Source organism: Gamsiella multidivaricata, assembly GCF_025024155.1.
Source record: "Gamsiella multidivaricata strain RSA 2152 chromosome Unknown BC939scaffold_89, whole genome shotgun sequence".
In the NCBI taxonomy this organism is placed as follows: Eukaryota; Fungi; Mortierellomycota; class Mortierellomycetes; order Mortierellales; family Mortierellaceae; genus Gamsiella; species Gamsiella multidivaricata.
The window spans coordinates 98,783-111,026 of record NW_026251797.1 but is presented as its reverse complement, the minus strand read 5'-3'; the positions used below and the strand labels follow the sequence as shown (position 1 = coordinate 111,026).

The 12,244-nt window shown below is 45.7% G+C and overlaps 3 protein-coding genes across 3 annotated transcripts; 2 read left to right on the top strand and 1 right to left on the bottom strand.

Annotated features, from left to right (window-relative positions):
* The first annotated feature begins 1,843 nt into the window (after positions 1–1,843).
* BC939DRAFT_465395 (uncharacterized protein) lies at positions 1,844–3,545 on the top strand. The gene is made up of 4 exons (XM_051557502.1): positions 1,844–2,009; positions 2,101–2,181; positions 2,258–2,628; positions 2,713–3,545. Exons 3-4 carry the CDS (start codon positions 2,552–2,554, stop codon positions 3,449–3,451), a joined length of 816 nt encoding a protein of 271 aa, XP_051407708.1. The 5' UTR covers positions 1,844–2,009; positions 2,101–2,181; positions 2,258–2,551; the 3' UTR covers positions 3,452–3,545.
* A 2,500-nt stretch (positions 3,546–6,045) lies between these two features.
* On the bottom strand, positions 6,046–6,790 carry BC939DRAFT_465385 (uncharacterized protein; the record flags this gene model as incomplete). Its single annotated transcript, XM_051557501.1, has 2 exons — positions 6,671–6,790; positions 6,046–6,452 (listed from the first exon to the last, which is right to left on the bottom strand). Coding segments are annotated over exons 1-2 (229 nt in total), but the record flags the coding sequence as incomplete, so codon positions are not given.
* Positions 6,791–9,046: 2,256 nt separating this feature from the next.
* Positions 9,047–11,328, top strand: BC939DRAFT_465382 (uncharacterized protein). The gene is made up of 5 exons (XM_051557500.1): positions 9,047–9,371; positions 9,462–9,515; positions 9,599–9,697; positions 9,788–9,865; positions 9,956–11,328. Exons 1-5 carry the CDS (start codon positions 9,098–9,100, stop codon positions 11,173–11,175), a joined length of 1,725 nt encoding a protein of 574 aa, XP_051407706.1. The 5' UTR covers positions 9,047–9,097; the 3' UTR covers positions 11,176–11,328.
* The last annotated feature ends 916 nt before the right edge of the window (positions 11,329–12,244 follow it).

Genomic DNA, 12,244 nt, shown 5'->3' with positions numbered 1-12,244 from the left:
TAACAGGATAACCCCGCTTATAGCCCCGACTCCGAAAGGACTGGGGCCTCGGCTATAGACAACCGGCCGGGCCGGAACCGGACCGTAGACATAGATATATAGACCAGCTAGTTGCCATCTTAATACAGCACGCATTCCAACCCTTTCCATCCTTACCCCTGCCCTCGACTGCCTAGAGCTATTACAACAAGAGTCAGGAAAAGATCTAATTTCGTTTTATTGTTTTTGGATTGAAATCTCATCGGCTTCTTTGCTGTCTCCTCGCTGCTGTGATGGACCAAAAGAGATTGTATCGCTATCACGGGTCATCTTGCCGGCTGCAATATCCTTGAGAAGAAAGCCAATGACTCTGCAAGGTTTATGGTCCTTTCCATCACCCTGAATATGTTGTCGAAGAGTGTACGGATTCGGAAACGCCTTGTCAGGAACAGACTTGGAAGAGTGGGATATGTGTTATGGAGGAGCCAGACAGTGGACAAGGTAAGGAAGAAATGTATTGCAGACTGAGGTTATATTGCAACAGCAGCAGAGTCAAGGGGTCAAGGGCAGTGGTCAAGTAGGAATGCGTAGAAATGAATGCTGTTTAATGATGAGATATTTTTGGGATTCAGAATTAAGTGAGAAAGAGATGTGGCTCCACACACCACACCGATTAGGTATTTATTTGTATTAAATATAATAGTGAGCTGGAGGTACACTTGTTAAACTAAATATACAGTGAACTCTGGTGAAATATGCGACAAATGATCGTAAGTAGGGTCTATATATACATGTCTGGGGCCTATTGTACAGTGTCGTAGTGGTGTTGTCATGATGCCGGGCTCCCATCCTGGCTCTGTGTGTCGTAACCGTGCAGCTTGGTAACCGAGTGGTAATCCTGTTGCATATATGCTATGGATTCTATGGCTCTATTTATGTGTTTCTAGGATTCTTGGTCAGGATACTCGGATGGCTACTACGGGACGCGAGGTATATTTGCTAGGAATAGCACAAAGGTATGGATCAGGTGCAATGGTTCTAGACGGGCCGGACAATGGTTCTAGGCGGGCCGGATAATGGCAATATCAATAAAGATACTTCGTTGAACATATGTTGATCGAGCATACGGTGGCAGAGGTACGCGTGCAAGCGCGTGAGCGCGTAGAAGCAGTCACAAATCAATATGAGCAATTGTGTGCGCAGCTCAACTGTCACTCTGCACCACACGCTATGGTGCTATCCGTGACACGCCTTGTCGCAAAGGCAAACGTATTTCATGTCGTGAGAAGAATCTCTCTTGAACGTAAATTGCGCTCCTTTGAAGCCTAAGATGAGTGGTTGATCCTCATGATACAGTAGAACATGTCGTCGCTGATTTTTTTCCAAGTCTTGCTTTGAATGGTCGAGATATCCATGAATGCAGTGGTAATACTGACAACGAATTGCTTCCGGATTTGACATTGTGTAAAAGGAAGATCAAAGAGCAAGCTGTGAATTAATTTGTTTGGACAAGACCAAATAAAAGAAAACACAAAGCCAAAAATTGATTCAGTCAGTTTGTCAACACGCCGTTTTGGCACACACACAGAAGCCAAAAATGGCTAACTCCAGTTCCCCCGTCCAAGATCTTCGATCACGCAATTTGTTTACGCCGCACACCCCTCACTCTTTTTTCGAGCTCCCCCGCACATGCTCAGTCAGTTTGTTTATGCATGTCGTTTTGGCACATACACAGGAGCCAAAAATGGCTAACTCCAGCTCCCCCGTCCAAGATCTTCGATCACGCAATTTGTTTACGCCGCACACTCCTCACTCTTAAAGGAGAGCGATGTTTGATTGCCCCTTGTGCACACTGTTGAATAATCCAGAAAATGACGACGTATCATATATCGCATTCCTTCAAACCAATTCTCTGGATGAAGATGAGACGTCATTGACGATATATGATATGCTTTCACGGCCTACGACTACGGATGTGAAAAAGTCTGTCCGTGCACGAATGATACATAGTCTCAAGGTCTATAAAGATGGTAAATGAATTATCGGAATTCTGAGATGATGTTTCAAGATTTATTTGATATTTACACCTTCGTTTTAATGTTGCACTTGTTAAAATTCTAGAAAAAGGGTTTGACAAGAAAGAAGTTGCCGTAGACTAGGGGTCGGATAAATCAGATTCCACAATTTTCTCGGTTCCTCTTGGTAAGTGAACTTCTTTGTTAATGGAGACAAATCTCAAAATGTTTTATCCGCTAATTCCTCCGTCAATCATCCGTAGCCGAGGCATTGGAACATGATGCATTGGCAACACTCAACCAATCTACAACGTGGATGATTGATGGACACGACATATTATCATTGTTCTTATCCTTTAGAACAAAGTGTGATAATCCACACTCTGTCGCACTAGACTTTGTTGCAGACCTCACAGGTCCTGATTCTGATTTCGAGATGTTCCTTTCTCAGAGGAACTATTGTTCACCCGTCCTTGCCTTGCAACGAGGTGTAATCGGCGGCATCATCTTAGAATGGGCGAATTTGCCGAGTCGATTTCAGCAGCTTTGCCCTGACAATGCAAATTTCGACGACGTCAACAGCATTCGTCGCGGAGTACTATTGGAGGATGACATTGCAGATTACGTTTCCAAGGTCGTTTTATCATAGTATGTCATATCTTTGTGGGTTTTTTCTGATTGCATGAGTATTGACTACTTACATTTGTTCTTGTTCCAGTTATGATCATTTCAGGTTCTCCAATCAGATACCAACAGAGCTTTGCGAACGTCAGGGGTTTTCTCAGTGCACTTGGGTATTCATTAGTTCGGCTTTGCATCTTGTAGACGTTCAAACAAGGATATTCGAGGTTTATTTGGATGGAGTGGATGTCCGAAAAAACTTCAGGCGTGATTTGATGGCTGAGGCGAAGGAAACTTCAGAGATGGCAGACGGTGTTGGGCTTCATAATGGACAACAAATCTATATCGCAGAGGCTGGATTACTCTATCACCCTAAACCGGATAAGCATCTTTTTGACCTCTACAAACTCAAGAGGTGTATGCGGGACGCTTGGATTTCCCAGATAAAGATACTCAGTCTTGAGTGTCAACCACCGAAAGGATTTTCCGTCTTCGGTTCACTTTCCTGTGGAAATGAAACAACTTTCTACAAGATGGACTTCGTTGGTGTTTTCAGATTTTATGCCATCAACAGTATGGTGATACCTCTTACCAAAAATGATTTCGGCAAAAAGATGCGTCGTTGCATGGAGGCTTGTCTTGAATTTGCTTTTCTAGTGAAAGAAGAGACACTCCGAAGGATGTCTGCCAAGCCTTTACCTTTTGGAGATCGACAACTTCTTCAAGCAGCCTGTGCAAAGATCCCTGTCACCTCGGATGTTGCTCCAAAGAAATTGAAGAGGACAAGATCTCAAAGAGTCGACTGGTATGTTCCCCTTAATTTATCTCTCATTTGAGTCCTCATTTGAGTGGATGGCGGAATGTAATAGCAACAAAACGAAGGAAGGAACAAGTGCAGGAACAAGAGGACACGAGGTAGGAACACAAGAGGCAGGGGACAAGAGACAAGGGCTAGAACGGATGATCTTTATTATACAGAGAGATAGAGGTACAGTCCACGGAAAAAGTGTTAGCATGTTTTCATAATTTCGACCTTTTTTCTTTGATACTTACAGTATGGTGCAAAACTGATTCAATGATGCGATGATTTTTGCGTTGGCACTCGCCTACAAGGAACCAATGCCTCAGCCATCGTCATATTCACCACAAATGTAGCCCAGCCAATGACGAACAGGGTTGCTTGCTTTGGAGCCAGAAGTATGCACACCCATTGCTGCATGACGATTGTGCCATCCGTCATCATTGAATCAGTTTTGCATCTTAACCTCATTTTTATGTAATTTTAAATACCATCGTCATTTTCATCAGATTCATTATAAATGAACCCATTTTGTGTTTCGTTTTCCTGTTTGCCTTATTCTACTCTATCTATCCGCAAAAAATGAAGCCCTTACCTCCATCCACTGTTAAGGAAGCAATAAGCCTCATGTCTGAGGGTATTTCCACTCGTGAGACAGCCCAACGTCTTACCATCTCTCAGGCAACGGCTAGCAGAATACGTTCAGGTTACAAAGAAAACATACCGAGCAACAAGGGAGGCCGTCCGGGAAAGATTGGTCAAGAAACCGTGGAGCACCTCAAGCTGAACATGAAGCGCGGACTTCTTAGGACTGCCGTGGAGGCCAAGAGCGAGGCCAACAGGATGTTGGCACGACCTGTATCGGTGTGGACAGTTCGACGGCGACTTCGGGAAGCTGGACTAGTGGCCAAAAAGATTGTCAAGCGACCAGCACTCAAAACAAAGCACATTAGAGGTCGGATGCAGTTTGTCAAGAAATACAAAGAGTGGACGGAAGAGGACTGGGCCACAGTTGTATGGTCAGACGAGTGCAAAATCAATAGGATCTGTTCTGATGGCATTAGGTGGGTCTGGGACGACGCGCCGGGGCGACTGACAAGCCGTACAGTCCAGGGAACAGTCAAGTTTGGCGGCGGAAGCGTCATGGTATGGTCTTGTATGTCATGGTACGGACCTGGCTATATCGCAAAGATCGATGAGACCCTGGACTCCCAGTTGTATATCCAGATTCTGAAGGAGGATCTACAGATGTCTGTCGAGGAGTGGGGCATGGCCAAGGACGAATTCATCTTCCAGCACGACAACGATCCGAAGCATACGGCCAAGGTCACCAAGGCATTTCTGGAGTCCGTCCATATGACTGAGGCTGATGAGCGCCTTCTATATTGGCCAGCACAGTCTCCTGATCTGAACCCGATCGAGCATATGTGGGCCTATCTCAAAGTACAGCTGGGAAAGTATCCAAACCCGCCAAAAAGCTGCAAGGAGCTATGGGAGAGAATATCAACGGAATGGTACAAGATACCAGTTGATTTCTGCCGGGAACTCATCAGGAGCATGCCGAGGAGGCTCAGCGCGGTCCACAGAGCGAAGGGCAAGCAAACTAAGTACTAAAGAGGTACCATTTTGAATAAAAAAAAAATCTGTTCTTCGTATTCAAGGAGTAGGTGCAAAACTGATTCAATGATGACGGATGGCACAATCGTCATGCAGCAATGGGTGTGCATACTTCTGGCTCCAAAGCAAGCAACCCTGTTCGTCATTGGCTGGGCTACATTTGTGGTGAATATGACGATGGCTGAGGCATTGGTTCCTTGTAGGCGAGTGCCAACGCAAAAATCATCGCATCATTGAATCAGTTTTGCACCATACTGTACATCAATACCGCCTACTGCTACGAGGCTTCACGCGATCAATCTCGTATATTTGTTAAGATTACCTGCCAAGTTACGAGCCAATGGATGCACTCTATCCGGCTAATTGAGGACATGAACATATTGACCCCATTCTAACACTTTTTCGAAATATGACCACCCTCTGATTCTGTTAGCTACTTTTCTGCCATTAATAATCGATATGGCCTCCTTTATTTGCGTGAAGCCTCTTCATGCGCTCGGGCATGCTCTCATATAGCTCGTGAATGAATTTGATATCTATTGTTGTCCATATATCCTGAACACGCTCCTAGAGGTCGTCCAAAGAGCTTGGTGCCTCTGGGTACTGATCAAGTCGGTACTTGAGGTGCGACCATAGATGCTCGATCGGGTTGAGGTCCGGAGAATTCGCAGGCCATTCCATGACTGCGATCTTGGATTTCCTAAGGAAGTCTTCGACTATGCCTGCTGTATGCACTTTGGCATTGTCCTGCTGAAAAATGAATTTTGCTGGATCCATACCAAACCAATCCCGAGATGCGCAAAGATAGTCCTTCAGTACATCGAAGTAGGTTTGTGCATCCATACTTCCTGGGATCCAGCAGGCATCGCCCAAGCCATAAAATGTCATGCAACCCCAGACCATAATTTTGCCCCCTCCGCCCTGCTTTGTTTTCTGCACTTGGTGAGGTTGGATATCCTTCCTGTTGGGCTTCTTGTAATAGAATTTCCTGCCGAAGGACCCAATCCTGCTGATTATAGTTTCATCCGAGAACATCACATTCTTCCAGTCGTCCACGGTCCATTTCAAGTGCGCCTTAGCAAATTCGTAGCGTGCTCTGATTTGATCCGGTGTCAGATCACGCTTCCTAGGCTGGACGTATGCTTTTAAGCCCTCCTGTTTAAGGTAGTTCCGGACACTGTCTACATGAACCTGCACTCCTTGCACCGATTGGATAAGTCGCTGGCCGTCGCGGAGGGTTACGGCTTTTCCTGTGACGAAATGACGAGCAAGTAAGGTCTTGGTCTTCTTCGAAACCTTCGAAGGACGCCCTATTTTAGGGGATGGAACGTTCTCCTTGTCCCTTTGACGAATCTTGGAAACGGAGAAAGTAGAGATATGCAAGGATCTTGAGACCTCGCGGACAGATTTTCCTTGCCGAAGTGCAACAGGATTACCACTCGGTTACCAAGCTGCACGGTTACGACACACAGAGCCAGGATGGGAGCCCGGCATCATGACAACTCCACTACGACACTGTACAATAGGCCCCAGACATGTATATATAGACCCTACTTACGATCATTAAACAGCATTCATTTCTACGCATTCCTACTTGACCACTGCCCTTGACCCCTTGACTCTGCTGCTGTTGCACGAAGTTGGATAATCGCATCGCGTACGGTTTGTTCTCGCAGCCGCTTCATGTTTGATGTAAACTTGGGATGAATGTGGCGTAGGATGGGAGTAGTGGATAACTGTGCAGTTGTATTGTTCTAGTTGCGAGTGAGGATGCAGACCGTAAGGGAAGAGCACAATTTATAGGATTTTTTAAAAAGTGTTAGAGTGCACCTCATGACTTTCGAGATCCTTCGTTCCTCAGCTGAAGGTCATTCAAGCCTGGAACATTCTAGAAAACTCCTTGTAAATTACGACATTGTCCACCAGACATCTCGGTCCTTGGTAATAGCGTAATAGGGAGATAAAGGAGTATAAGTCCAAAATAGCAAAACATGCTAACACTTTTTCCGTGGACTGTATTTATACTAATATACAGGGGGCGCAGTGGTGGAGGCGCGGTGATGGGGGCGCGGTTGAGGGCTAAGCAGAAGGTTAGCCTAGGATACTATCACAGACAACGATGATGGACGCTGTGGTGTGGTAAACCCACACGGAGTATAGACGGGGTATCCAGGTACAAGGGACGGACACAACACCTGATATGACACGATGGGAGGAATAGGTACAGGACACTCATACGATCATACCAGGCACGTGCTGCACGTGCAGTTACAGGATGTGCAAGTAGAAGGACATGCAATTAGACAAGAGTCAATAGGGTTTGCATTTATAGAAATTTTCTTTGGTCAATAAATATCACAGAACGACAGGACCAAATGGTTCCTGGTCTGTTTCCTCACTATACTTTGCTCAACACTTGCCCCCGCACGACACTCCAAGTCGCTCCACGCATCCCTGTCCCAACACACTGTACCCTTCGATCGGTATACTCTGCCACAGCTGGCCTTCATAGCATATCGCCCAGCAAGAGTAGAGACGGGACCCGTGCGTCTGAACTGCTGCATCTCTAGTGCCCCCCCAAGTGTTCCTGCGAGTCCGCTCACATTACCTGCCTGCCCCCACGACAGGTAATGATCATGGTCTCATAACGAACAAGAGCGGAGGATCAAGAACAGTACCCCTCGATGCCGACGTCTGGACACAGGAGTCAAGACAGAGTCCCTTTGACCTTGCAGATCCCTAACCCGAGTGTGTTGTCGCCTTTATTATTCTCGTAAATAGTTTTGCTGTCTTTATTATCCTCATCGTTGAAAGATCTCTTACCAGTGCCCCCACATCTGGAGCTTTATCCATACACCGTAAGATAATTATTATGTAGAGACTCCGTAAAGCAGAAGAGACTTTTATTGAGCAACATATTCACAGCTAGTACTTTTACCTGATATAGAGCCACTACACCACAACGCGTCGTTGGGGCAAGTTTTGTTTTCAGAAGAGATCCCTCTTTTGATATGAAATATCGCTGTCTTTGCGCAAGCACTTTCGCCAATCCTTACAATCTGAAGGTGCACATTGTGGGCGATGAGAAGACTCATAAGGATTGCCCAGCAACACGGGTGTTAACTCAAGAAATCGTGATCCACCGTATCGCTCGTGACACCCCAACGATGTCCTATCATTATTCAGAAATGAGCGCCAAGGAAGTCGATGTTCAAGATGATTCCGAGGAGGCGGTGGAAGTTGAATCACGGGAGGCGATGGAAGTTGATGAGAATCCCGAACCCCATGCCAGAGATGTTGCAACGCCGGATGAGATTCCCAAACCTCGCAGGTCAACTCGAACAAGCAACAGGATTCGTGTGGAGAAATAAATGAGTAACTATTTTGGGATTTTCATGCCCCTGCCCTGCTCATGCAAACACAAACATTCACTACAATCTCCTTGGCCCATGAAATGCTCATGCAGTCTGTGGATGCAAACAAGTCAACACAGAATCTTGTCCCTTTTTCAGGTCCCAGACCGTGATCATGCAAATTGCGAATACAAACACTGGTGTCACACCCTGCTCATGCAATTCTTGTTCTAGAAAAAAAAACAGCCTCGATTGTTCCTTTAGGGTCCCTCGCCCTGCTCATGCAAAGTTTTCACGGACACTTTTTTTCGTCCGGAACTGTTTGTGTGGACGCATCCTTTCGTCCGGACACATTTTTGAAAATGTCTGTGAACACAAATGCAAATTGCGTGGGGCGTCGGTGTGGAAAGAAAGAGCGCTGTAAAGGTTTGCCCTGTGTCCTTGATTGCCCCTTGTGCTCTTGTGCACACTGTTTTGCTTCCTCTCCCTCATGCAAGTCCTTTTTTTAACTCACAAAGTGGATGCTTTTTAGGGGCTGGGTCATTCATTTGACAGTTTGTTTTCGCAGAATATTCACTTCTTGAACACTGCGCAATGCATTTAGACGCAATGCACAGATAAATACCGGACATTTCCCAGGTTGCATTTTTGGAAACAATCACTAGAATCCCTCCAACAAACACCAGACTCCCTCCAACAAAAGACAAGCAAGAATGGATGTCACTGCAAGAAACGAGTCAGATATCGAAAAAATGAAATGCTCTATACCTCCTTGTGAGTATTTCGGCAGCGCCAGCGGAATGCGACAACACAAATCCGACTATCACACCAAAGTGACTGTAAGTCATGATCACGGATCGTTCCATTGCGTTGGTGTCCCTGTATTTTCAAAGAACAAGCCTGAGCTGGAGTGTTCGCAATGTCAAGAAAAGTGCAGCAACAGAAAAATGTTTAAGAAGCACGCGAGTTTACTGAGGTGTCCTTGGTGTAAGTTCTCAAAATGCTGAAAATTGAAATCGAAAAATATGGCAGACATTCTGAAGAGTGAAGTTTTTAATCTCGTCTCATTTTTTTTAGTTGCCACCGAAAATGGCTTGAAACAAGTTGCGGATCTAACCAAGGATCAGGAATGTAAGATTGCAAACAATATTTGGTAGTCTTGCACCCTTCCTGCTGTTCGTTTTAATATTTAATTTGATATTCTTTGTCTTTAGTTGGTGCCATTGCCTCCAACTTTCTGAAGAACTACTGCACTGATGTCGGTGATGAAACTTTCGTGGATGATGAATCTTTCAGTTACTCAGTCTTGTCTTGTAAGATCATCAGTTGAATGAAAGGCGTTGATAGTTGGTTATTATGCTGTTGCAATTTTTAATTGAGTCCTCTGCGCTATTGCATAACAGGTGATGAGGTTGTGGCATCCCTTGAAGTCCAAGGCAGTGAGGATTCGTCTTGTCACAGCCCGAGTCAGAGAGAAAAAAGTATGCTCTCTAAGCTTTTTCATTGCAATCAGTAATCAACTCATTTTTTGAATTTAGGACTCATTGTTTGTGTTCTTCTTTTTATAACAGGGTCATCCTCTCCTTTGCCATCTTTTGTGACGAAGCGCTTGAACATGTCTGCTCAGTTGGTGAAATCTCGCTATGAAGAAGGCATTTTTAGACTTGACGTGAAATTCAGCATGTCAGGTCGGGATCTTGGCGTGAGGGATGTTGGAACTCCAAAAACGCCTGCCGAGGGTCTGTTGTCGCTTTTGTCAGATTCGCCGAACGTTAAACTGATTGAGAGCACAAGTTGGATTGAGTTTCCGACTTGTCAGCGACTTCCAAAAGAGTGGGATGACATTGTTTCTGGATGTTGGCTCGAAAAGCCGATCCTTAATTACGCGACTGCTGTTTTGTTTGCTGGTTGTGTACTTTTCAATCCACAAGACAGGAACGCAATTCTTTGCCTTGTTGCAGAAACGTACGGGCGAGATCGTGATGTTGATGTTCACTGTGAAAAGCCCGTTAGAGTTGGTGAAGAGATCTCCCCAGTTTCTCAGCCATTAACCTCTGGTTCATATCCCCATGCCACTGTTTGTCGCATTCAGCACGACAAGAACGACTTTCGCCTTGTTATCGGTTGTAAGGTTTTCAACGTTCTGTTTACCCAGGTTTGGCGATTGAGCAAGGATTCTTCCTTCGAACGCGCATTCACCGCCGGTTGTTGCTCAAGTGCTTTTCCGTTGTTTGGGAGGAAGGACATCAAAATTTTCGTTGACAAGCGTTCATTTGATTTGGCGTCAGACATTGTGTCCGGTGTTTTCACTCCACGGTTTGAAGTAGAAAATCTCAGACAGATCCGATCTCGCCTCTGCTCTACGCACTCTTTTCGAATGGGTCGAGCGTCCAGTCACATTATCGCCAACATGGTGTCTGCCAAAGTAGCATCGATTTTTACTTTGAGTCTTGTCTCACAGGGATCTGGAGATGGTTGTCTGGTGTCATCGTTTCTTGGTCGCATCGCCAAAGAAGTGAATGCAAGAGGTCGAGAAGCGGTTTTGAAGAAGGAATTCGTGTTGGATCTTTTAGGTGAAGTCAAAAATGAGAAGGACTGCCTGGTGCCACTCAGGGAGATTTTGAATCTCTTCAAGGACAAGCATGAGATTTCGATTCTTGGAAACAACCGCTTTTCTGCTCTGGAAAATTTGTTGAATTCACTCGCGGGCTTCGTCTCAACCAAGTTACGCAACTGCAACGAAAAGGTCGTGGTCCCACTGCTGAAGCATGAGATGTCCGAGCTCTCGTGATTGATTCCGTTGCCGTTGAATGCTTGACGTAATGGACAAGAGGACCTGGGCGATGGGATGAAAAAGATCAAGGCGCCGGACGAGGATGATTGTGCAGTTTTCAGTTCTTTTAAGGAAATAAATAAAAGCTTGATCAAGCGAACTGTTGACAAGTGGCAGATTTTTGGCCGACAAGTGGCCGACAACGATTGACAGTGGCCGATGTGGTGTAGTGGGTCTATATCAGGTAAAAGTACTAGCTGTGAATATGTTACTCAATAAAAGTCTCTTCTGCTTTACGAAGTCTCTACATAATAATTATCTTACGGTGTATGGATAAAGCTCCAGATGTGGGGGCACTGGTAAGAGATCTTTCAACGGTGAGGATAATAAAGACAGCAAAACTATTTACGAGAATAATAAAGGCGACAACACACTCGGGTTAGGGATCTGCAAGGTCAAAGGGACTCTGTCTTGACTCCTGTGTCCAGACGTCGGCATCGAGGGGTACTGTTCTTGATCCTCCGCTCTTGTTCGTTATAAGACCATGATCATTACCTGTCGTGGGGGCAGGCAGGTAATGTGAGCGGACTCGCAGAAACACTTGGGGGGGCACTAGAGGTGCAGCAGTTCAGACGCACGGGTCCCGTCTCTACTCTTGCTGGGCGATATGCTATGAAGGCCAGCTGTGGCAGAGTATACCGATCGAAGGGTACAGTGTGTTGGGACAGGGATGCGTGGAGCGACTTGGAGTGTCGTGCGGGGGCAAGTGTTGAGCAAAGTATAGTGAGGAAACAGACCAGGAACCATTTGGTCCTGTCGTTCTGTGATATTTATTGACCAAAGAAAATTTCTATAAATGCAAACCCTATTGACTCTTGTCTAATTGCATGTCCTTCTACTTGCACATCCTGTAACTGCACGTGCAGCACGTGCCTGGTATGATCGTATGAGTGTCCTGTACCTATTCCTCCCATCGTGTCATATCAGGTGTTGTGTCCGTCCCTTGTACCTGGATACCCCGTCTATACTCCGTGTGGGTTTACCACACCACACCGACAAGTGGCCGACAACGACTGACAGTGGCCGA

Coding starts and splice junctions, on each gene's coding strand:
- BC939DRAFT_465395 (XM_051557502.1), top strand. CDS start 2,552: ATGCAAATTTCGACGACGTCAACAGCATTCGTCGCGGAGTACTATTGG. Junction 2,629..2,712: donor TTGCAGATTACGTTTCCAAG/GTCGTTTTATCA, acceptor TTCTTGTTCCAG/TTATGATCATTTCAGGTTCT.
- BC939DRAFT_465382 (XM_051557500.1), top strand. CDS start 9,098: ATGGATGTCACTGCAAGAAACGAGTCAGATATCGAAAAAATGAAATGC. Junction 9,372..9,461: donor TTTACTGAGGTGTCCTTGGT/GTAAGTTCTCAA, acceptor CATTTTTTTTAG/TTGCCACCGAAAATGGCTTG. Junction 9,516..9,598: donor TCTAACCAAGGATCAGGAAT/GTAAGATTGCAA, acceptor CTTTGTCTTTAG/TTGGTGCCATTGCCTCCAAC.